This window comes from Dipodomys spectabilis, unplaced genomic scaffold, assembly GCF_019054845.1.
Source record: "Dipodomys spectabilis isolate Male_0828 unplaced genomic scaffold, ASM1905484v1 ptg000387l, whole genome shotgun sequence".
Lineage (NCBI taxonomy): Eukaryota > Metazoa > Chordata > Mammalia > Rodentia > Heteromyidae > Dipodomys > Dipodomys spectabilis.
In genome coordinates, this window is record NW_024871064.1 from 2,813,175 (window position 1) to 2,838,858 (window position 25,684).

General features: G+C 40.0%; 1 protein-coding gene across 1 annotated transcript in view; it reads left to right on the forward strand.

The window, feature by feature from the left end:
- The first annotated feature begins 21,097 nt into the window (after nt 1–21,097).
- Atp6v0d2 (ATPase H+ transporting V0 subunit d2) overlaps nt 21,098–25,684 on the forward strand; it is a 40,006-nt gene continuing 35,419 nt past the window's right edge. Inside the window, exon 1 of the mRNA XM_042667304.1 lies at nt 21,098–21,468. Within this exon, the coding sequence (XP_042523238.1) occupies nt 21,339–21,468 (130 nt within the window). The 5' untranslated portion in view covers nt 21,098–21,338. The remainder of the gene's footprint in view (nt 21,469–25,684) is intronic.

Sequence of the window (25,684 nt, forward strand, 5' to 3'; positions counted from 1 at the left end):
CTCCTGCCACGAGTGCCCCACAGGGAGCAGAGGGGCTCTGGACCCAGGCGGGCTGGGCAGATCCCTCATTTATGGGCAGAACAACTGGGAGGAGGTGGGGCAGAGCCACCTGTTGCCAATGGGATGGAAAGAAGCCCCCTGGTGGGGCCTTTGTTAGCAAGGTAACACTCAGAAGAGACCTCCAAGATCAAACAGCACTAGCCACTCAGCTACAGAATTTAAACTCTCCAGAGAGCAAGTGAACCTAGGAAATCCCAAGCTTCTATACAAATGACTATCCCTCCAAAAGACTTTAATGTCTCCGTGTCTGATTCAAATCCAGATTACCAGAACATTAAGATATGTACATATATAACACACACAATTATACACACGTATAAGTGTGTGAATATGTATTTAAATTCTAAGATGCTGTATCATTCAAAAGTATAACATGTCAAGTATTCCACTGTGTTATTTAAACAGTGTCACCACCACACTAATTCATCTGAGGTATGGAAACATATGTCTAGACTCATTTACCCTAGGCAAATACAAAAATAAAATGGTTTTTTAAATCCATATAGGTACACATTATAATTGTATATTTTTGTGCAACTAGCAAGCTCTGCACTCTACCACTTGAGTCAAATCTCCAGTCTAGCTTTTCTTTTTGCTGGTAAATTGAAGATGAAGTCCTCAGGACTTTGATACTCTGGCTGACTTTGAACTGAATTCCTCAGATCTCAACTTCTGAGTAGCTAGGATTACTGGTTTAAGATCTTATCTTTTAGGTTACTCCATGCATTTATACATCCATTTACTATATATGTGAATGTGTATTATGCAACAGAAAATGTTTATAAATATCACCTTATTATTTTATATATCAGTATATTAATTTGCGAATTATATTAATCTATTATTTAATTCTTATTAATTGATGTTAATAAATTATATTTGTATGGGCATGAAAGAAATGAATTTCATTTGGGGCCAAACAGGTCAAGAACAAATGTCTAACAAGTTGTAAAACCCTGTAGTTATCCCAAGTCTCTCAATTTCCAGTGCTCATTCTATTTTATCATTTCCTGTCTAATTATATTTACTCAGTAGTGTAATTTTGTAGGAAATGTCTATTATGAGTAAATTAATTTTGCATTCTTCCAAGAACTGTATTTTGAAGGAAAATTCAAAATATGGCCTGAGTATTGTTAGGAGAAAAATGAATCCATCCTGAAAGTAGCACAAAATAAAGGACTTTCTGTGTGAAGAACTCTTGGAGTTTCTATCTAGGAGGAGACAAAGAAGGTTAGTTCTAAGAAGGTGAACAAACAGAGCTTTTCTGTCTTTGCTTTTGAGATTGACAGAATAGGCTCCATAATCAAAGAGAAAAAGAGAAAGAAAGGAAACAAAGAAGTCAAGGTGGTACTCAAGAACTCTATCTGTTCCTCAGAGAGTCTAAGGCAAAGATTGCTCTGATAAATGTGATCTGGAAAATAGGGAGAAACCATATATCAAAATTCTAAAGCTAGCAGTAGTGAAGGCACCAGATAATATGCAAACTGCATGTCTAGTTTCTCTAGCAGCATGCTGCTTGAAGTGGGCTGCAGAAACTTCTGGTTTGAATGTATCCTACACTCAATGGGGAAAGCTTTGACAAGGGTCTCCCCCAAAGGTTGAACCACGTTTTTACGAAAATTGGTTTATACAGTCAGTGATTTTAAACCCTTTAAAACAGAAAATATTAAGGCACCACTGATTAGTTCTCTTTGAGGAAGCGCTGCCTATCAACAGGAAGTGTTGATGTTAGTAACTCTTTGCCTGGGGATAAAACTCCAAGTCTACTGCATTTGAAATTGTACTTTCAAAGAACTTCAGCAAGCCTTTTCTGTGTCAAGACTATATGGCTGCCAGGTTATAGAATCCAAGACCCCCTTCATCTTTTTGGGGATAAGGGGTGTATGGCCCTTGGTAACAGAGCTAAGTAAGCCCCATACCACCAAACTGCAGCCTCAGGCAGCCCTCATCAGGTTTTCAAATATTAAAAGAATCCTAAGTAACTATTTTGGCCCAGCTAATCTCTGAGAAAGAGTATTTCCTAAATTCAGATGTAGAGTACTATCCTCACACATGGTGTATCCTACATGGGTTTATTGTTTCCAATTGCTTCATTATAAAGGAGACTGCCTGAGCACTGAGACGGCATTCTTTCGCTTCTTAACTACTTATTTATTTAGAAAAACTATCATGATGAGCTTTAAGACTTCAGGTGAGTCAGTTTTTTGTTTGTTTGGCTTTGTTTTTTGCAGGTCATGGGACCTGAACTCTGGGCCTGGGTGCTGTCCCTCAAATCTTCAGCTCAAGGCTAGTGCTTTACCAGTTGAGCCACAGCACCACTTCCAGCTTTTTCTGCTAATGTGGTACTGAGGAATCCAACTCAGAACCTCATGCATGCAAGGCAAGCACTCTACCACTGAGCAACCTTCCCAGCCCACAGGTGAGTCAGTTTTAAAGGAACCTTTATATCAATATGTATATCAGTATGTCTAATTTGTGGAAGTAGCTTCCTGTAAAATTTGCATCAGCTAAAAAAATGGAAATGATATCTAGCAGTTAGTTCTGTAAACTTTATTCCAGTGGTATTTGATAAAGAGAAAATACAAAGCCAGGTGCTGGTGGCTAATGCTACCTAGCTATTCAAGAGGCTGAGGGCTGAGGATTTTGGTACAAAGCCAGCCAGGGTATGAAAGTCCATGAGACTCTTTTCTCCAATTAACCCCCAGAAAACTGGTAGTGGCACAGTGGCTCAAGTGGAGAGCGGTCTCCTTGAGCCGAAGAGCTCAGGGACAATGCCCAGGCCCAGAGTTCAAGCTCCACAACCAAATTTTTTTTTAAAGAGAGAAAATACATACATTGATTGGAAAAAAAAAGTCTCCCCTCCTCTGCCTCTCATTGCCCCAAAGTTGTAGATGCTTACTTAGTGGGTAAGTGACATGTTTAATAATTTCTAATACATCCCTCTAATTGTTCAGTGCAGTTTCCATCCTGCACCCAAGCTTTTTAAAGCAATGTTAGAAGGGCGCATAGAATTGATGGGAAACCACATTGTTCTCATCACCTAATTTTCTTCATGGTCCACCTGACCCACCCCCACAGGACCATCCTTGGAAGTCCCTGACTTGGAGCAATTTTCAGAAAAACTTCTCGTGTCCCCAGTGGAAATTTTTGACAAGTGCCTGAGTTGACTTCCTTGTTTGACTTGTACTTAAGCCCTGGACTTCCCACTTTCTGCACCCCTTGGATCTCCAACTCTTCTCTATGGTGGTTAGTTGGCACCCCTCCTCAGAGATGAATAAAATCTGGTCTTTTGGGGTCTCTGTCTTGTTTCTCTCCTTTCTAATCTGCTTGATACTTCCTCAGACCTACAATATGTCTGGGGCATTGGAGATTCCATAAAAACTTCCTAGAATAACTCCCTGGATACATCCATTGATTGGAAAAAGAGGCATCCCTTTCCCTAAAGAGTATTATACTAAAAGGGTTCAAGGAACTTTGCCAAATCAAAAATTTGTGAAAGACTTTGACTACTATTTTGGGAAAACTCAGCATATTTCCCCCTCTGGTGTCAGGCTTTACTTCAGTGAAACAAGGAGAGCAAAACAAGTAATGAGGGGCATCCCAGGTGATATGCTCAGAAGCCCTAAAATGCCGCATCCTCTGACATCCTGAAACCAAATAGATGTAACCCATAGACATGTTTTTAAGTAACAAAGAAGTCACTTCATTTGGAATAAGTTTCCCTTTCAAGAGTTAAAAGTTTGTTATTGTTTTCCAAGTTTTCAGCTCTCTTTAAGGCCCCCTTGCTGGGATTAATTTTCTCTAAAGTGATCTCCTGCCTTAAATATCAATTTGAAGGTGTTCGTCTTATCCTCTTCCTCATACCCGAAAGGTCTGAGGATTTGTTCTTGTACTGACAACTAGCATGGAGGCTGGTTTTAAGTCAATTTTACATTGAAAGGAGGGAGCCAGCTACTCACTCTCAGTGCTCTCTTTCCATAAACAAATAATAAGGTGCTTCTAAGCAGGGAGCCTTTGTGTGAACTTGCAGAAAAAGGAACTTTCTTAACCACTGTGGCCAGACTGTCTCTCACAATTAAAACACCTTCTGCAAAATGGAACATAATGATTCAGAGAAGTCTCTAATACATTCTCAATTACTGACTGAAAATATTCTTCACTCCATGCACTAGTGAATAATTTAGTTATATTTGTCTGTTTTTACACTTAGTATAGAGCATTAGGGTCTGGAGTATAGTTCAGAGAGAGAGGTGCTTGCTTAACAGAAATTCTTTTCCAATTCTGAAGACAGGGAGAGAGAAAAGGAGGGAGAGAGAGGACAATTTGGGAGGGGAGTAGGAGAAGGGTGGTCCTAGAGCTTGAACTCAGGGCCTGGGCACTGGACTTAATATTTTTGCTCAAGGTTTATGCTCTACCATTTGAGCCACAGCGACACTTCCGGTTTTATAGTGGTTTATTGGAGATAAGAGTCTCATGGACTTTCCTGCCCCAGCTGGCTTTGAACTTCGATCCTCAGATCTCAGCCTCCTGAGTAGCTAGGATTATAGGTGTGAGCCACCAGCGCCCAGCTTCGAGGACAGAGTTCAAAGTGCTGAGACCTCCAATCAACTGCATTCTCCAGTGTGGAAGGTTGACCTGACACAACTCTCAAGGATGCAATATCCCAAGGGCTCAATCAATTATTTAAAAATAAAATAATGGAGTGATGATGAGATATTTAGACAAACTATTTTCAGGTAAGCATTTTCAAAAGTTTAAAAAAATCAACTCTTGCATTTGAAGGATGTTTATACCACTTTCATAAACATTTCAAAACTGATTCCTAATTTAAGTCAACATTTCTTAAATACTAATGCATGAGCATGGTGGGTTCTTGTTCTGTGACAGTACAGACATAAAACCAGGAGCAGTGAACACAGTGATAGTAAGGTAGCAAAGAGCTTATTTAACAAAGAGAAAGTAAAGGCCACTCAGGAGAGTGAGCAGGGGAAGGAAAGAACAGGTTGTCTACCTCATGGTTCATGACTGCTGCTTTTGTTGCTTTCCTCCTCCCCCTAAGTGATCTGTCAGATTGTGATTGGTTCATTTGAAACAGGAAAGAAAGACACTCCCGCCCCAATAGCCACAGGATGGCAGGCTGACCAGAGTTGGCAAGATCCTAGCCCCCCTCCTGGGTGGTTGCCACCTGTTGGGGGAGGGGACCAAGCCTGTCTGAACTAGTATGCTGATGTTTTCTTTCACTATTTACTGAAACATGCCCTGAATCCCCTGCTATGTTGAGGAAAGAAACAACACTTTAAAATGTTAACAGGGGCCAGACACTAGTGGCTCACACTTGTAATCCTAGCTTCTTGGAAGGCTGAAAATTAAAGGATCATGATTTAAGGCTGGCCCAGAAAGAAAGATTTGCAAGATTCTATCTCAACCCATAGTTTGAAGAATAGCTTGTCCCTGTCACTCTAGGCTATAAGGTAGGTTGAAATTGAGATGATCATATTGAGATGACCAATCAGGGCAGAAAAACCTGAGACTTTATCTTAAAAAGAAGATGCTAGTTGGGGTTGTGCACACCTGTCATACCAGCTAGTATGGGAAGATGAATCATAATCTTGGCACAGACTCAGATAAGGAAGCAAGATACTAACTCAGAAATAGTCTGTAGCAAAAGGAAGAAAGAGGAGGAAGAGGAGGAGGGGGAGGAAAATAAGAGTAGGGGGAGGAAGAAGGGAAAGAGAAGGGGAGAGGGAGCAGGAGGAGGAGGGGAGCAGGAGGGGAAGGAGAGGGGCTCTGAGGTAGAGTGCTGGCAACCAAATGTAAGACCCTGAGTTCAAACTTAAGTACTGCTGAAAAATAATTGCTAATGGGGAGGAGGGAGGAGTTGGGAATGTGGCTTTAAGGTCTAGTGCTTGCCTATCATGTTTAGGCTCTGCGTTCTATCCCAGTCACAGAAGAGAAAAGTCAGCCAGAAGAAAATCTTGATTCTTGTTTGAGTTGCTTCTGTGTATTGCCACAACCTCTGCAAAGACACTGCTCAGAGGGCCATCAGTGCCACACAAACTTTTCTCTCTTCCATCAACTGCACTCTTGCTAGTCCTTTCCACTCCAACGGCTTAGTTTATGACCAATTTTTCTCCCTGCAACATTTTAGATAACCTTGCTGGGGATTGAAATCAGAGGTCATATTCCTTTCAAACAGTCTCAGAATATGGAACACACACAGCCCAAATCCGGCCACACCAAGTGTGAAAGTATTCAGAGCTCAGTTTTCTCCACCTAATCATCAGCTCCTCTGGGGTTCCCATTGTCAAGAGTCATCTGACCTCAGAAATACCAGAGGATGTTTTAATCCGGATTTTATTTCTCCATCAGATGAAGCATTTGTTCTGAAATGCGCCCCCCCCCCCAAAAAAAAGATATTGTTTCTTGGCTGGTTTGCTTCCGTTTCAAATACATGCTGGATGCTTGAATGTACTTGTAAATTTCTGGAGGTTATTAAAATTGCATCACTGATTTGTCTCTATGTGTTTGTGTCTTTAAAAATGTTACTTTTCTATTCACCTGCCAAGAAAATAGCTGAGTTAAGGAGTCAAATAAATCCAGAGTTTAAAAGCATGCATTGTTAGGTTTTTAAAAAGAGGTAGCCGAGTAAGAACAGCACCACTCACGTGGTATTCAGGTAAGGGGTAGGTTTATTCAGTAGACCTGCTGGGACCAGGCAAGGTTGGCACTCCACGCGGCTGGGAAAGGCCTAGGAAAGAGAGAGAGCTGGGAAAGAGAGGAAAGAGAGAGGAAAGAGCTAGAGCAGAGAGAGAGCAGAGAGAGCTAGAAAAGAACAGAGAGAGCGAGCCTGGGCCTGCGCTAGGCCTTATCTAGGGTAGGGCGGAGAAAGGTGTGGCCACATCAAATTCAGACGTGACCTCAGCGGATGCAGATGTGACCTCTTCCAGGTGTGCCAGTTGCCTAGGTAACGCAGGTACTGGGTGGAGACTTTGCTACGAGGAGGGTGGAGTCTGCTCGCCATCTAGGAGCGGATCTTACATGCACTAGTTCAGTATTTGTCTTTCCTATATTTCTTTACCCTTGATCTCAGTCTTTCCTTGGTCTTAGTCCTCAGTCTTTAAAATGCTTAAAACTCACATCCATATTCCTAGCTACTCAGGACGCTGAAATCTGAGGATTGAGATTCAAAGCCAGCCAGGACAGAAAAGCCTATAAAACTCTTATCTGCAGTTAACCACCCAAAAGCTGGAAGTGGAGCTATGACTCACATGGTAGAGTGCTAATCTTGAGCACAAAAACTTGCATAGGAACTAAATATATTTCAATATAAAACATATTGGAGATATCTGAAAATGTAATGGATAGCCTCCAAAATCATGTAGTACTGCTAATTTCTGCTGTGGTGGTGACATTTATGTCTAATGACCTCTGGGCTTCTTTCCTACCATAGTTGGCAAGGGCCATTAGTATAAAGTCTTTGCTGGTTACAAATTTTTCTTGGTGACATTTTCTTAGTCTTACAATGTAAAATAATGACCTTTCTGCTTATCATAACTCATTTTTAAGGTCTTCTATTCTCTTAGAAATAATATTCCTTGCATAATAATGTCATTTATTATTTTCAGTGGTGAATTTTCCATCATTAATGCTTGTAATTACCACACAAATTGCTGTTGTAGCAAGGCAGGCCCTTGGATCACTGTCACCTAAGCTGAAAGAAAGGAAGAATAAAAGAAACTTGTTCATACAGAGGAAGAAAACATATTAGACTAGTACGTTTAAAAATACATTTGAGGGTTGGGAAGGTGGCTTAGTGGTAGAGTGCTTGACTTGCATGCACGAGGCCCTGGGTTCAATTCCTCAGCACCACATAAGCAGAAAAAGCCAGAAGCGGTGCTGTAGCTCAAGTGGTAGAGCACTAGCCTTGAGCTGAAGAGCTGAGGGACAGCACATAGGCCTAGAGTTCAGACCCCATGACTGACAAAAACAAAAAAATTGAATTCAAAATATCATTTTTTCAACTTAAAAATGAATATTTATGAATAATACAATGTAAGAGTCTTCTAATGCTTCTAAACATTACACATTAGAATCTCCAAATAATTTCCAAAAGAAGAATTCCATTTATTTTCTTGTAGTTGTGGATATTGAACTCAGGGCCTAGATATTGTCTCCGAGCCTCTTTGTTCTCAAAGCTAGTGCCACTGGAGCCACAGCATCACTTCTAGTTTTTGAGTGGTCAATTGGTGATAAGAATCTCAAGGGGACTTTTCTGCACAGGCTGGCATTGAACTGCAATCCTCAGATCTCAGTCTCCTGAGTAGCTAAGATTATAGGCGTGAGCCATCAGCACCGTGCAAGAGTTCCAATTTTTTTCTAACTTTTTTTTATGTATGCACATTGTTACAGATAATTTTTCCAATATGTCACGATAATACATTGATAATAACGAAATCAATAACAATATTTCTTCTTGTAAGATGCTTATTGAAACTTTCATATTTGTTCTAAGAATTATTTATTTTAATCTTCACTACTACTGTGACTTAAGTATTTCCTTACCCCCACTTTATTAGTGAGCAAATTAAGACTTTTAGAATTTAATTTATTTTCCAAATTTACACAACTAAGTCTAGGTTTCTGGACAAAATATTTGTGGTAGTAATCTTTTTTATCCATACCCTTAGTTTACTAAATATGTCTTGAAACATTCTGTGGAAATGTCATTAAAGAAAACATCATAGTTCTTACAGAGTTTCATCTCAGACAATACACTAATGCAACAAATTTTTAAAATTCAACTTTTCCATAGTACATACTTCTTGAAATTTTTCTTTTTAATAGATTACTCTTCTCAGTTTACATCTGTGTTAGCAGTTCTGAGCTAATTTATTAACATTTCTGTCTCAAATTTTATACCCCTACAAATCTCTGAAGCTATTGATGCATGGTTGTGAAAAGAATGTATGCTATAACACAAAGATAACAACAAAAATGCAAATTCAATAAATGCAAGCAACAAAATATCAATAACCTGCAGGTATACTTGCTGTGATAAATTGTCCCCAGATACTAAATAAGTATCCGCCAAGATACAAAGGCCACTGACCACGTACTGACATTTTCCAAGTTTGAGGCATAAGTGTACTTTGAAGAATGTACAGTAAGAGAGTAAAAGGATTTCTATAAGGATCATGATAACTAATTTCAACATCATAATACATTTCAAATGTTTGTGCCCTCCCAAAACACTAAGGTTTCCTATAGTCTACTTAAGGGACTTTGGGGAAACACAGTTCCTTGGCTTTGTATTTTGAAATAATTTTCTATTTCTAGAATAACTACAAAAATATTTCAAAGAGCTACTTGTCACTTATCAGCATCTCCTAAGGCTGAAAACCCACAGAACTTTAGTATAATTACCAAGAGAGGTAATGCTTTAAACTAAACTGCTTTAGTTCATTGGCTTTATTAATACTCACCAGCATTTTTCACTAATACTCTATTTCCATCACAAAATCTAATCTAAGCTGCTTAGTTATCTTGTCTACCTAGCTTACCTAATCTGCAACAATTCCTCTGTCTTGCCTTGTTTTTCATTAACTATAGCCTTGAGGCTTTCAAATATTAATTTGAACAAAGTCTTCCAAGAAAATGGCCCTCATAAACAGGCTGGGGTAGTAATACTAATATCAGATAAAACATATTTCAAATTAGAATTAGAAAAAACAAAGAAGGGTATTTCATATTAATAAAATGAACTCTACATTAGGTTTCTGTCTGATGTGGTTCTCTAGTCTTGGTTATTTTCTTCAGGCTATATTCCTCCATTTAGCACTTTTTTTTTTGTTTTCTGGGTCCAGTCATGGGGCCTGAACTCTGGGCCTGGGTGCTGTCCCTCAGCTCTTCAGCTCAAGGCTAGCGCTCCACCACTTGAGCCATAGCACCACTTCCGGCTTTTTTATTTTCTGCTTATGTGGTGCTGAGGAATCGAACCCAGGGCCTCATGCATGCAAGGCAAGCGCTCTACCACTGAGCCACCTTCCCAGCCCCATTTAGCACTTTCTGTAGTGCTAGCTTCTTGTTCCTGAATTCCTTTAATGTTTCTTTATTATTAAAATTTTTAGTTTCTCCATCACATGTGAATGCTAGTTTCACTGGATATACCAGTTTGGGTTGGCAGTTTTGGTTTTCAGGGCTTGGATGGTACTTTTCCAGGCTCTCCTTGTATTGAGGGTTTGTATGGAGAGGTCTGTAGTGACACTAATTGTCTTTCTGTTGAAGTATACAGCCCCTTCCTTCTTTGATTGTACAACTTTTAAAATCAGCTCTTTGCAATTCAGGTCCAGTAGCTTTACTACAGTGTGTCTAGAAGTGTTTCTTCTAGGATCCTGTCTTCTAGGTGTTCTGTATGCTTCTGTTATGTGGGTGAGGTTTTCTCTATTGAGATTGGGGAACTTTTCTGTAATACTCTTATTGAATAACTGTTGTATCCCTCTATTCTGGTATTCCTCTCCTTCATCAATCCCAATTATATGAAGATTAGATTTCTTGGCATTGTCCGCCAGTTCTTGGATCTCCCTTTAGAAATTTCTGAGTGTTTTTCCCATATCTATGACTTTCTTCTCCAGCTCCTCTGTTTTATCTTTAACTCCTGATAGTCTATTTTCTATATTATTCATTCTGTTATCTATTGTTTCCATTGTGGTTTGCATTGTGGAAATAGATCTATTTATGGTTTCTATATGGATTCTCAAAAATTAATTTCATTTTAAGGAGTTAAGTACTGTGTCCATTCTTTATTTTTTATAATTTTTTAGTTTAAGTGATTACACTGCCCAGTCCTGGTGGCTCATGCCTGTAATCCTAGCTATTCAGGAGGCTGAGATCTGAGGATCATGGTTCAAAGCCAGCCCGGGCAGGAAAGACCGTGAGACTCCTATCTCCAATAAACCACTCAGAAAACTGGAAGTGGCGCTGTGGCTCAAGGGGTAGAGTGCTCACCTTGAGCTGAAGAGCTGAGGGACAGCACTCAGGCCCAGAGTTCAAGCCCCACGACTGACCAAAAAAAAAAGTGATTACATAAATTTCACAGTATTGTGGGATAGTAATACTTAAAGCCACAAACACATTTTAACCTTCACGAGGCAAATTGTCTTTATTGTGGTCTATAAAGTTGGTGAATTCTATGAACTTTGACAATACAACTATTTCTTCTTTCCCTCTCGTTTCCTCTGGGTCTATTCCTGACTGCATCTCTTTTTTTTTAGTTCTGGGAATTCCTTTGGTATTTCTTCTTTGTACTCTTGAAATCGCTGTTGTTAGCTCTCTTTGTATTACTTTGGCCAAGTCTGCCATCATTTTTTTGGGGGCGGGGGGGTCTGGTTGTGGGTCCTGAACTCTGGGCCTGGGTGCTGTCCCTCAGCTCTTCAGCTCAAGGCTAGCGCTCTACCACTTGAGCCATAGCACCACTTCCGGCTTTTTTCTTATGTGGTACTGAGGAATCGAACCCAGGGCCCCATGCATGCAAGGCAAGCGCTCTACCACTGAGCCACCTTCCCAGCCCCTGCCATCATTTCTTTATTTACTCTTCTGTTCTCCATTTCTTCTTGGCTCTCACTGGAGTTCTTTCCCGGGTGGACCACACGCGTGTTTCGCGGTACTGGTGGCCTCAGCAGCTTAGGATCCCGGTTGGGGTCCACTTGCTTGTCAGTTCCCAGTGGGTTGGGGGCACTCTGAGCTTACACACGATTCCCAGCTCCATCTAGCCAGGGACCAGCGGCGCAGGCCGCTCCACACCCCCTCCCAGGGCACACACAGGTGCTGGAGCCCTTGAACAGTTACGGTGGGCTCGGCTGTCTACACCGTCAGGCTCATGAGCTATGGGAGTTTTCTGCGCTGGAGTTCTACAGGCGGCCTGTGGCTCTGAGGTCTCAGCCCTGGGCGCCAGGGAAGGGGTCTTCAGCTTTGTGCAAGTTCTGAGGGGTTTTTTTTTCTTCTTTTCTTTTTTTTTCAGTTCCTTTCTTTCTCTGGATGTTTGCCTTTTTGCTTCTGTCGATCTCTTGGGGGAACTGCATGTTGTAACTTGAATTCTCTAGTTGGAGAGAGAGGTGGCGTTTCCTTACTGGTTCATCGCCATCTTGGATCCTCTCTCCAAATGTTCACAAACAAGACCACACTAAAGCTACCAGCACAACTATGTTTATTGCAGCATTATTTACTATAGCTAAGATATGAAATCAACCCAGATGCCCCTTAGTAGATGAATGGATCAAGAAAATGTGGTATATATACACAATGGAATTCTATGCCTCCATCAGAAAGAATGATACTGCCCCATTTGTTAGGAAATGGAAAGACTTGGAAAAAATTATATTAAGTGAAGTAAACCAGGCCCAAAGAAACATAGGTCCCATGGTTTCCCTTATTTGCAATAACTAGTATATGTCTGAGTCAAGCAGAAAAGGTCAAATACGCTGATGTTAAGGAAATGAACCCTAAGATATGTATTCAAATGTTTTTTTTCTTTCAGGTGATTGTTTCTAACGCATTTATAAGATTATTTCTTTGTTGCTTTGTATGTCCCTCCCCCACAGTATAACCCCTGCTTTCACTGTATTTGATGTTGATATAACTTATGGAGGGGAAGGGAAAAAACAAATTGTTTAAATGGGGATAGAGGTGGACCCATTGCAACAATGAGATGTACAAGTCCTTATGTCGAAAAACGAACTTTACAACTTTGGGGGTGGGGGAGGATTGGGTGAGGGGTGGGGAGAGGATGGGAAGGGATGGGAAGGGGAAACAAAGGAGGAGGCTACAATACTTGATAAGAAATGTACTCATCTTGGGGCTGGAAAGGTGGCTCAGTGGTAGAGCCCTTGCTTTGCATGCATGAGGCTCTGGGTTCGATTCCTCAGCACCACATAAGCAAAAAGAAAAAAGCCGGAAGTGGCGCTGTGGCTCAAGTGGTAGAGCGCTAGCCTTGAGCTGAAGAGCTGAGAGACAGCATCCAGGCCCAGAGTTCAGGCCCCACGACTGGACCCAAAATAATAATAATAAAAAAAAAGAAATGTACTCATCTTGCCCATGTAATTGTAACCCCTCTGTACAGTATTTTCACAAAAAAAAGAGTTCCAATTTTTAAAGGTGCTAAATTCCCTAACCAAAGTTGATTGTCCAGTCAATTGTTTGGAAAATACTGGATTCAACTGAAAGATTTCTCAGAAACATAGTCAATATGCACATTGACCATGGTTCCAGGACTTGTTGCATTTTCCAAACTGTTCCTAGAGCAATTCTCTCCCCATAGAGTTTCCCTCAAGGATCCTAAAACCAAAACATGCCACAGGAATACAGAGACTAAATGAAGCCAGGTTATAAATAACAGAGGAAAAGGCTGATGAGGAAGAACAAGACAACATTGCAGTGAAACCAACGGTGGTTGGAGGAAAGAAAAGATAGGTAGGGGATAGCAGAATTCCTTGACACTTGGTAAGATGTTCACAAAATCTATTATATTAAACAACTAAAAGCCACTTGTAAAACAAACAAACAAACAAACTTTGATGTGACACTTCTCAAATAAAAATTTACAGGTTAGATGAATTAAATAAAGGCTATTTGCTATAATGTTATGGTGACCTCTTGTGGTTCAAGACCAAAATGACCCTTTGAAAGCAATTCCAATGCCCTGAGTAGATTCATTTATTTTGGTATCTTGTTAGTCTCATTCAACTGTTCATACGAACTGTTATTAGTGGATCTCTTTTCAGAGGGTTTTCATCTCATACATTCTTATAATGGTTCAAAAATATGTTACTGAAAAGATAATAAGAGTTGGAGTGTGGTGACATGGCTGTAAATCCAGCACTTAGGAGATGGAAAACAAGCATTGAAAATTCTAAACCAGCCAGGGCCACACAGCAAGACCCTGTCTCAAAACAGCAAAAAAGGACCTGGTATGATGGCATGTGCCTGCAATCCTAACTACTTGGGAGGCAAAGTTAGGAGAACTATGATTTGCAACCAGATCAAAAGTAAGTGGAATCCTAAACACTGCGTGCGCGCGTGCGCGCGCACACACACACACACACACACACACACACACACACACACGCCGGGTGTGGTTCATGTCTGTAATCCCAGCTACTTAGGAGCCTTAGGTAAAATGATTGAAGCCTGAGACCAGTCTAGGCAAATAGGAGAGGCACTATTTGAAAAGCAAACTAAGAGCAAAAAGAAGAGGCCTGTAATTTAAGGTAGAGTACTTGCCTAGCTGGCAAGCTTCAAAGCCCTGAATTCAAACTGTACTATCACACACACACACACACACACACACACACACACACACACACACACACACACACACACGAGGACAGACAGAGCAAAATAAAATATATTTTAAAAAGTAAGTACTGCTGGGCACCAGTAGCTCACGTCTATAATCCTAGCTACTCCGGAGGCTGAGATCTGAGAATTGCAGTTCAAAGCTAGCCTAGGCAAGAAAGTCCGTGAGACTCTTATTGCCAATAAACCACCAGTGCTGTGGCTCAAGTGGTAGAGCACTAGCCTTGAGCTTGAAGAGCTGAGGGATAGTACCCAAACCCAGAATTCAAGCCCCTTGACCACCACCACCAACAACAAAAAAGTAAGCACTCTAAATTACTTTTAAAAGTAAGTTCATTCCACTGTAAACCAGACAATACTTTTTTCTCATTGAAGTACTAAGGAACACCCTGAAGCATTTGAAATAAACAGCCATTCCATACTTTTTCAACCTTTCACCTCACTTATTTTTAATCAAGCCAATGTATATAGCTTCTCTCATTGCTAATGAGTACTGATCGACTTTTCTCCTCTTCTACTCAGCTTAAAAATTCTTGCCATAGAACAGATTTTATAATAAGGAATCAAATAAGTCATCCAAGAACAATGAAATACTGTGAAGGCGCATACAAACTCAGGTCCAGGGTTAATTAATACAAAAAAGCAAAAACATCATTGTACTAAAGTACAGAAGGGGAAACAACAGGGCAAATGGTGTATCAGGAATCACAGAAGCCATGAATAATAGATGGCCACACCTGAAATTCCATTAGTCTTCTCTTCAAGAAAAAGAAAATTTGTGAACACTCTTACGTCATCCCAAATCAGCCAAGTGTAAATGTTCTGAGTTCTAACCTCAAACCGAAAGGAGATGTTTATGGCTGGAGCAGTTTGGAAGTCAATGGCTCTGAGGACAGGCAGTTCACAAACTCCCAGGAGTACAAGAAGCAAATTAAGCCAGAACTGTGCTGTTCCTGAACATGGTGATAGCTGTTCTTAATCTAGAAGGGTTTTCATTGGCCAGCACCACAACAGTGCTGAAGACATTAATTAACATGTTTCCTGGTTTTGCTCACTGAAACCCACTTGAATCCAGATAGGATTCTTGGAAGAAATATACACAGGTTTTAAGATCATGTGGCCTAAAACTCGTTTTTTTCCCCCCCCAGGATTCCATTCTTTTTTAGACTGATATGGGAGGTTTGTTTTTATTTTTACATACTGTTAATCAAAACAGGGATGCAAGGAAAGTGAAGGATAAGTTAACCTCTTAGTCACCTACAAAAGCACTGGAGGCTCTTGAGCACAATTGTTCCCAGAAATCGGACACCTGGGCATGGACTCAGCTTGCACAAAGGAATGTGGCCATCATGCCACCTGCTTCTGACTCACTACATTTCAGGGACTTTGCCTTGTTCTTCTAGTCTTGACCTGAAACACTGGTGTACACCAGTAATCTTAGCTACTCAGGACGCTGAGATCTGAAGTTCACGGTTTAAAGCCAGTCTGGAAAGAAACATCCTTGAGACTCTTCTCTCTAATTAACCAGAAAAAGCCAGATGTAGATTTGTGGCTCAAGTGGTAGATCATCAGCTTTGAGTGGGGGAAAAAAAGAAGCCAAACAAGGGTGAGAGGCCCTGAGTTTAAGCCCCAGTATGGATGCACACACACACACACACACACACACACACACACACACACACACACACACACACACACTGAAAATTTTTTTTAAAGACCTGTAGTCCTCCATGGTTCATCTGTATTCTGACAAATGATAAGATTTCTTTATTCTTTTCTTTTTCTTTTTTTTTTTGGTGTGGTACCAAGGATTGAATAATTTCCTTATTTTTTATGATTGAATAATATTATACTTCATTTCAAAATTTCTTTCTTCATTGATCTGCTAGAGCTACTTGGGTTATTTACATGTCTTGACTCTTGTAACTATGCTACAATGAACATGGTAGTGAAGATAATCTTTGAGACACTGATTTCAGCATGTATATATATATATATATATATATATATATATATATGAATTAGGATGATGAACACCAGTTGATCTCACTTATATGTGGAATCTGAAACAATTGATTTCATAGAAACAGAGAACAGAATTATAGTGGTGGTCATCAGAGACTAGGGAAAGAGGAAATAGAGAAGGAGAAATGTAGTCTGAAGTAGGGATGCTGAGTCTAACCAGCACCATCTTGGCATATGGTAGATGATAGGGTATTAGGTTTAACTGACACCATCTTGTCTTCACAGTGGAGACAGGGAAGTCCTACCTACCAGTTGATGGGTGTGCCTGAATTCCCAGAGGCAGGGAAAGGGATTTGGACAATAGGTTGCTGGCCTGCCAGTCTTGGGTCATGAACTCTCAAGTTCCCTGTGACCCCTGCCCCTTGACCTGATTCTATATGGCCTGGACCAGAAATCAAATTTTACCTACTATCCATGTTATCAATAAAGTTTTATTGAAACATAGTCATGTTCATTCACTTATGTGTGGACTATGACAGTTTCCTCACTGCAATGGCAGAGGTTAGTAGTTTTAACAGAGATGGCATGGTGCACAATATAAAACAAATGTTTTATATTTGACAACACACAGACAAACCCTATTTATGTCTGATACAGCTGAACCAAGGTTAGCCATGAGTAGACAGATAATTATAGAGGCTGAGTGATAGAGACATGGGAACTAATTACAGCAAATTTTCCTTTCTATGTGTTTTAAATTCTATAATAATAATAATAGCTCTAAGGCTTTAAAAAAAATCTGATAATGTTAGTAAAAGCCTTGGCTTGACCTGGACTTTTCATTATGGCTGGTACCATGGGTCTGATCTAAGGAACATCCTTCACAACACTGCCGCTGAGGAAGTTCACAAAGCCTGTTTGAATCCAGTTTAGCAAGGTGTGGGCCTGCCTTTGGGGGAATCACTGCACCTACAGCCAGCAGCCTGCATTTCCACTGCTTGCTTCCTCACCATGTGTTAACAAGCTGAATACATCCAGAAAGAAGTTTGTCTTGCCTGGCATAGCAAACATAATCCTTCTTCAAGGGACATCTCTATTCTTTAGAAGAATAAATTGATCCTCTACTGTGATAAAGGAATGGTTCTTGAGAGATCTTCAAATGTATAGAAAGTCTTTGTGTCATACAGATGTATGCATATCCGCAATTACAGACATATAGACATCTACTACAAATATATATATATATATATATATATATATATGTATATCTATCTATCTAATACTAAAGCACAAAATACCCTCACTATTCAGCCACTTACCTAATGTAATGTTTCCTATATAAGCTGTTATGTTTTTGTTTTTCCCCTTCTGTTGCTGTACTTTTTTTTGTACTTTTTGTTTTGTATGTAAATTTATCTGTTTGGGGAAAGGCAGGGGGAAGCACAGAAATAGTGAGACAAAGGGTGAATTAATTCAGTAGTGATACTAGACACTGCATTGAAAATGAACTATACAATTTGGGAGGGGGAGAGGGAAGAAAATAAGGGAAAAAGTGACACTGTTGAAAAGAAATGTACTCATTACCTGACCTATGTAACTGTAACCCCCCTGTACATCACCTTTACAATAAAAATAAGAAAGAAGTAAGCCCTTCACCATCTTCATTTACATTCATTAATAGCATGAAAGTGAATCCATAAAATTAGTGAAGGACTGTGATGGAACTTCACTCATTCCACATAAGGGCAATAGTTGCTTTGCAATTCAGGTACTGAAAGATTTCTTTGAAAATTTTGCATCTCATGATGTAATTGTTAGAGACACCTCTCCTTCCATCTATCCATCTTTCTTTCTTTTTTCTTCCTTTCTTTTTTCTTTCTTTCTTGCTTGCTTCTTTCTTTCTTTCCTTTTTTGGTGCTGGTCTTGGGGCTTGAATTCAGGGCCCAGGAGTTGTTTTTTGCTGGAGGCTAGCCTTCTACCACTTGAGCCACATCTTCACTTCCAGCTTTTTGGTGGTTAATTGGAGATAAGAGTCTCATGCACATTGCTGCCAGGCTAACTTCAAATCCTCAGATCTTAGGCTCCTTTTGACACTTATTTCATTTTATTTCATTTATTTGTTTGTTTTTACTTATTTTTAATATAATTTTATTATTATTAAGGCATTATACAAAGGAATTACCATTTGACACCACACATTTCTAAATTTAACTTATTCTATTAACATTTTATCCATCATTTTCTTAAAATTAAATAATCAAACAATAAATCAAGCCCTATTTCTTTATCCATGTTCCTATTTCCATGGTACAAATGATCCTGCAATTGTTAGTGAAGGATGCCACACATCCATTCCAGGGGACCATGCAGAGGCAGGCAGGCAGGCACAGGAGAAAGATTATTACAAGGTTTATTAGAGGAACCATATTTCCCCCAAGAGGGAGCACATGGCCTCTGGACCAACCAGGTAGCAGGAGGGTCTGGGGGAGAGGAACTGGGGTAGATGGGAGTTCAGGCGGGTCAGGGGCCAGCTGTATGGTGGGAACTCCAGGAATGGGAGGGGGCCCAGGTCTGGGTGGAGCTGAGGACCAAAGGTGAGCATAATACTAACAGTTAGCCAAGAAGAGATGCATGATAGAACACTGTTCTGTGGAATATCTACAATACTTGGCAAGTGATATAGCTTAGTGGTACAGTACTTACTTAGCCAAATGTGAAACCTTGAGATCAATACCCAGTTTGGCAAGAAGGGATGGAAGCCAGGAAGGCAGAAAGATAGAAAAAAAGGAAGGAAGAAAGGACAGGGAAGGAGGAAGGGAGGAGGGAGGGAGGAAAAGAAGAATGGGGGGAGAGGGTGATGGAAGGAAGGAGGGAGGAAGGAAGCAAAGCACTCAAGATCTTTGAGGATAATGGAGTTGTGGGAGGAGAAATGATAATGAAATATTAGAATTTCTGTTATCTAGTGAATGCCTTCAAATTTGGGCACTGTATAAATTTAAGTTTGATTCCATGGAATTTTCATAAATTAAAGCGGAATTTACATTAATTCTCTCTTTTTTGCTTCTCCCAAACAGTTTGAAAATACTGAGACAGAGCCCAGAGAGTTTCTGGCACTTTAACTCCAATTAAGGATTTGACACATTACAAATGAAATACAGCACATGCAAATAGTGTTCAGGATATTTGACACAGTTTTTGGGCTAAGTATATTGGGAGAACAAGTACTCCTTTTTTGGAGCATGAAACTCAGCAATTAAGTCCCTGCTTCATTAAATACCTACTGTATTAGCAGCTGTGCAATTTGACTGCTTGGAAGCTTCTGGGAGCTAATGTCCTATCTGTGATCTGAGCAGAAATATTATTTGTACAGATACATCCCTGAGTAATCATGGAATTCAAATAGAAAAAAATCAAGCGTGCCTTGCAATCAGATTTTGCAAAACTGGGAGTGTTCTTGGAAAGTCAGCACAACTAATCAACCTTGATCCTTGCAATCTGCTAAAGAAGAATTCAGTGAAAGTGATGGAGAGTTGGTTAGGAAAGAAATTACGGCAGAGAAAGGAGATTATATGTTACAGGCATTCCCTGGGAAGACAGCATTTTAGTTCATCTTCGACCATCTTCAGAGTACAGATATGAGCATTAGGTTTAAACAGAGAAATAATTAGGGACAGGGGACAAAGGTAGGATCATGTGGCCTGCCTTGTCATTATATCAGTTCTGGTTCTTCCAGGTTCCAGAGAAGTTATTATCGACATCAACACTTAAAGAGAACAATTCTCCTGAGATGATTTCTGCAGTCTGATCATTATTGGCAATTACCCTCATCTGGGGTGATCTGTCCTGCAAGGCCCTGCTGTTCCTCAGCAGTAGTTTTGGTGCTTTGCCATAAAGACACTACTGAACTGTCCTGCCTTTCCTGGTGCCTAAGGTAGTTACAAAATGACTGAAGAGAACAGCTTTGAACAATGGCGAATGCAAGATGGAAGCTGTAGACCTCTCTTCTGTTTGTAGTTAATTGATAGCAGCAAAAACAGGTTAAGAACTGGTAACAAATACACTTTCACTAGACTGACAATGGTTTGTCTCTCTGGTGAGAATAACAGCATTAGCCTTAGGGGATAGAGTTATTGAGATTGCCAGAGAGGCATTTCCTATCCTTAGATCTATTCCACAGGACTGAGACTACCTTGAAGAAAGTTTAATTACTATATTTTGTCTGAAACCTTGTGATCACATTCTCCATTTAAATTCCCTTCATTTCCCTGTTGCTCATGGCTAGCTACTTTCTATCCATGGCTCTATTAAGACACACCATAGGGCTTTGTCCCTAGATTGCAAAGGAAACATCTAGCAGCGTTTGACAACTTTAGTACTGTGCATTACTAACCATCTATTCGATAAATGTAGTGTGTCAGAGAATTAATATTTCAATATTCTTCAAACTATCCACATGTGATCTAGTCATATAAATTAATGCATATTGAAAAGAGATCTTACATTGTTTGTATTATAAATCCTAAAAAAAAAAAAAAAAAAAAAAAACAGAAGCAGCAAATCTAATTTACAATTTCAAGGTTGGGACCCCGGTAGGGATGCTGACAAAACACTCAGGTGTTTGCAGCCTAAGAATAGCAAAGCCAGTCAGGGCAGGGCCTGGGGCAGGAAAGAGTTGAGCACCCCCCCACCCCCCTTCTCCTGCCCTTCCTCTCCCATTTCTTCTACTCTCCTCCCAACAGTGGTTGGCTTCCTGGGTCATCTGGCTGATTCATTGTTGCTGTAAAAACAGGACTGAGTTTACAGTGTGGGAAGCCACTGAAACCAGAGGAAACTAGTCACACCGAAGCTCTGCTGATCAGCTGAGCGATTGTGCCACCAGCCCTGTCCTTCACGGGTGTAAGTTCTTTAGGGCTGACCGGGACTTCAGAACTCTTCTAGCCAGAGTTGGCTGAGATCTTTCCCCCATGCTTGAGAGTGCAGAGCTATACTTCAACGTGGACCATGGCTACCTGGAGGGCCTGGTACGAGGCTGCAAAGCCAGCCTCCTGACCCAGCAGGACTACATCAACCTGGTTCAGTGTGAGACCTTAGAAGGTGAGTAGAGCTCTCCTTACCCTTTGAAAAGGAAGAAAGGAAATGATGGTTCTCAGGAAGCAAGGGGAAGGGACTAGGATCACACCAAAAAGCCTTAAGCAGATTCCTTTTTTTTTTTTTTTTTTGCCAGTCCTGGGGCTTCAACTCAGAACCTGGGCATGTCCCTGAGCTTCTTTAGCTCAAGGCTAGCACTCTACCACTTGAGCCACAGTGCCACTTAGGGCTTTTTCTGTTTATGTGGTACTGAGGAATCCAACCCAGAGCTTCATGCATGCTAGGCAAGCACTCTACCACTGGGCCACCTTCCCAGCCCCTTAAGTGTATTCTTATTCCTGCAATCTAAACTTCTAGTGATAAAGACTTAGATGGAGAAAAACATTAGATCTCTATTTCCTGGAATTTAGACTTCTAGTGATCATGACATAGATGACAAAAAACATTAGATCTCTATTTTCAATATCTTCTAAGTGAGTTTAATATGATCTTTCCTTAAGGTTATAAAATCCCAGTAGTTAACAGAATCAGTGTCTGTGATGATCACCAATAGAAAATTCAATATTGTCCGATCTTTTTAAAGTTCTTACAGATACTTTAAAACATCATGGTGGGTTTTCTCCATTTTAATATCTCAGTAAGGAAATATCAATATTTATTACAGTTTACAACATTCTAAGCCAGATATGGTGGTGACCCCAGCACTCAGGCAGCTAAAATGGGAGGATCATGAGTTCATGGCCAGCTTGGTATAGCAAGACTCTGTTTTAAAACCCAAAAGGAAAACATTTCATGACTATGTCACAAGCAATTTAATTCCCTTTGCATTTCCATTCTACGTATTTATGAATACAAATTGGAACAGACCTTCACCAAATTGCCAAGTGATCGCTGGCAAAACAAAAACAACATGAAAATTTTGGTTTGTCTTTAACTGAAGTCTAAAAAAATAAATGACTGGACTGTGAAGGGTCTTGGCATGAATTCAGAATTCCTGCCTTTGACCTCTGCCACTTTAAGTAGATGACCTTGGGACTCTAAGCCTCTGAGCCTCAAAGTCATCACTTGTGAAGAAGATGTTGACTTAGGTGAGAAATAGTGAAAAATATAGGAGAAAACTCTCAGTGGAAAGAAATTACCTTCAAACTACATTTGTTCCCCCAAATTTTACCAAAGATAGCACATGTAGAGTAGTAATCTGTTATTAACAACAGCTCTACTGGCTCATGTTGACTTATACAATCAAATAGGATACTTTAAAGCTTTTACGTTAATTTTAGAAGCAGCAAGTAAGCTCTATAGAGAAAGCCTCCTAAGAAGGGTATTAGCAGGTGAAAACAAACTAGAAAAAAATGTGAAAGTGATCTTGCAGGCTTTCAGGATAGAACAGAAGGGGATCTGGCTACTTGTTTTTGATTGTGACCAGTTAAGGCTAGAGTTCTGGCCACATTGGCCAAGCCAAGAAAATCTGACCTATCTATCATTAGCATTAGGAATAGGAAGACTCTTTCAGATGAGAATTCTGCTGGCTATAAATCGTCATCTATAATCACTGGAAGTTTGATGACTGAACAGTGTTTAGGCTACTCATAAAACTATTCAGAGAGAAACCAAGGGAATTCATAACTAAGGCCATAAAAAGAATCCTAGGTAATAAAACGGTAACAAAGATTAAAAAAAAACAACAAGAATTAAAAGGTATACCCAATATTTTCTGCTATGGGCCTTCTGACTAAAAGACTCAATTCAGAGACGGAGAAGGAAGAGAAGCCTTTAGGATAACACATCTGTCATCTGAATAGGCATTTGGCTGAATCTGGTCCCTTTATTTTCAATTTGGAAGAGAAAGAAAGGATTCAGACTTATTTTCAAGAGACCACAGAACACAATTGGAAACATAAATAAGTTCACACATGCAGAATCCTACCCCCAACAAAGTTGGGCGCCAGAGACCACCCAAAGCCATCTCTGACCCCTGGTTAAGAATGCCCGCCACACACATCATTGCCTTCATGCCTCTACCTTTCTTCCTAGAAATCAGCTTTCTCATTTCCCAACTCTATTTGAAACTGTGTATAATCTGCTGTTTGAAGAACTGCCAGAAATCAAAGTGAGCCATTAAACCATGTTTGGGCTATCCTGGCTGTTGGAGAAATAAATCTAAATAAGATTTAATGTCTTCAGGTGAGGACATTGAAGCTTAGGCTGGTAGTAAGGAAACTACAGGCTGCCAGTGATGGAGTATACAGAGATGTCTGTCTCTTTTACCACTAAAATGCAACTGCTTCCTGTGTATAGGAGGTCAGTTTATTGATGAATGTCAGATCCTTTTGCAAATAGAAAATAAAAAGAACTACACTGCTGATTATTTTCTAGGATGGGGAGGGGGAAGAACTGGTGGCCACTTGTGAAAGCAAAATATTCTTCTTCTTCTTTTTTTTTTTTTTTTGGTGAATGTACTTGTAGAGACCCAGCCATTTCCTAAGCTAGATTCAGAGTTGAGAATCAATCAGTGTCATTTGTTGAGCTAGAATTAAACACTTCAGGGTTTGTGTTTACTTTTGCCAAGAGCATATCCGATCACAGATAAAGAAGAGAAGATAAAACTGTGTCCAGTAGACTACTCCACGCTGAAGCAGAAGCATGCTGAAAAAGAAAAGGTGACTTGGCAGTAATTGAATTGCTTGACTCTATTTTAAAGTCCTCTAGTCTTCCTTGACAAGTATTCTGGCAGGAATGGTGTTGAAGCACTTGAAGGAAAACATGAGTGTTTCAGGTAAATTTAGAAGAAAGGAAAGAAAGATGGTCCAGAAATACATTGGGAAGTCTTAGTATTAACAGCTGTGCTGGATTATATTCCTAAATGGGCAATGTGGTCAGAAATACTCATCTTTTCCATGGCCTGACCTTGACTAAAAGGGACTTGAGCCACAGTGGCACCACTGTGACTCACTTTTCTGGGTAGAAAAGAAGGAAGCTAGTATTCTTTTGAATTTATTTATTTATTTACTTATTTATGTTGGTTGTGGGGCTTGAACTCAGGGTCTCGGTGCTTTCTCTGAGCTCCTTCGCTCATGGCTAATGCTTTAGAAACTTTGAGCTACGGCTCTACTTTCGATTTTTAGTGGTTAATTGGAGATAATAGTCTCACAAGGACTTTTCTGCCCTGGTTGGCTTTGAACTGTGATCCAAATAGCTAAGCTTATAGGCATGAGTCACCAGCACCTGACTCTTTAAAAATATTAGCACTGTTATTTTCATCAACATTGGAAATACAAATAAATTACACGTAAATTTGTCTCTTGTGTGGCAAAGACAAAGACTAATACTTCAAGATTATCAATGAATAGCCTTTTCTGAAACATACAGGGTAAAGGTTTGCCTTGGCTCTCAGGATTCTGGGGGAGCTCTGTACTCTGGATTGCGTTTTCACTGTAATCCTTGTCACAGATTTTTGGAAGAGTCTGAGGGAAGAGCATGCTTCCCTCCCTTAACAAAGCACTTGACCTTCTCCAACTCTACTTCTCATTAGAAGTTAATTCAACAAGTGTATCTATACTAAGCACTTTCTACCAAAGGCCGGAGAATAAAGATGAGTTAAGATACAGATCCTGCTTCAAAGTAACTCCTACTCTGGAGAATAGAAAGAGTTGAAAAATAAGAAAGCTGAAAGGAAGACATTGGATACTAGCTACAGAAATTTGGCACCAACTACAGAAATTTCAAATGCTTATCCACTAAGTTTAGAAACCCCAAGGCTCTCAAAAAGTTCCACACAGGAGATGACAGCGCTCTTCATGTAGTCCTGTGAGGAGTACTGAAAGATGGAAATAAATCAAATGATTCTTTTCACTTCAGTAAGTTATGGGACTTTCTTATAATGGAATATTTTACAGTTAGGAAAACAAGCAAATAACAAGAACAGTAGCACAACAATAAACAAAAAAGCCCAAGGAAGCATTCTAAGAAGGCAGAAATAGATTTCCAAATGCATTAATTGAGATAAGCAAGGGAGAGAACCACTGTAGCATGATACTCTAAAAGGGTAGTTTTAACTTCATATGCCAGTGGCTCACACCACGAAACCTAGCTACACAGGAGGCTAAGATCTGAGGATGGAAGTTCAAAGACAGCCCAGCCAGGAAAGTCCCTAAGACTCTTATCTCCAATAAATTACTCCCCTCAAAAAGTCAGAAGTGGAACTCTGGCTCAAGTGATAGAG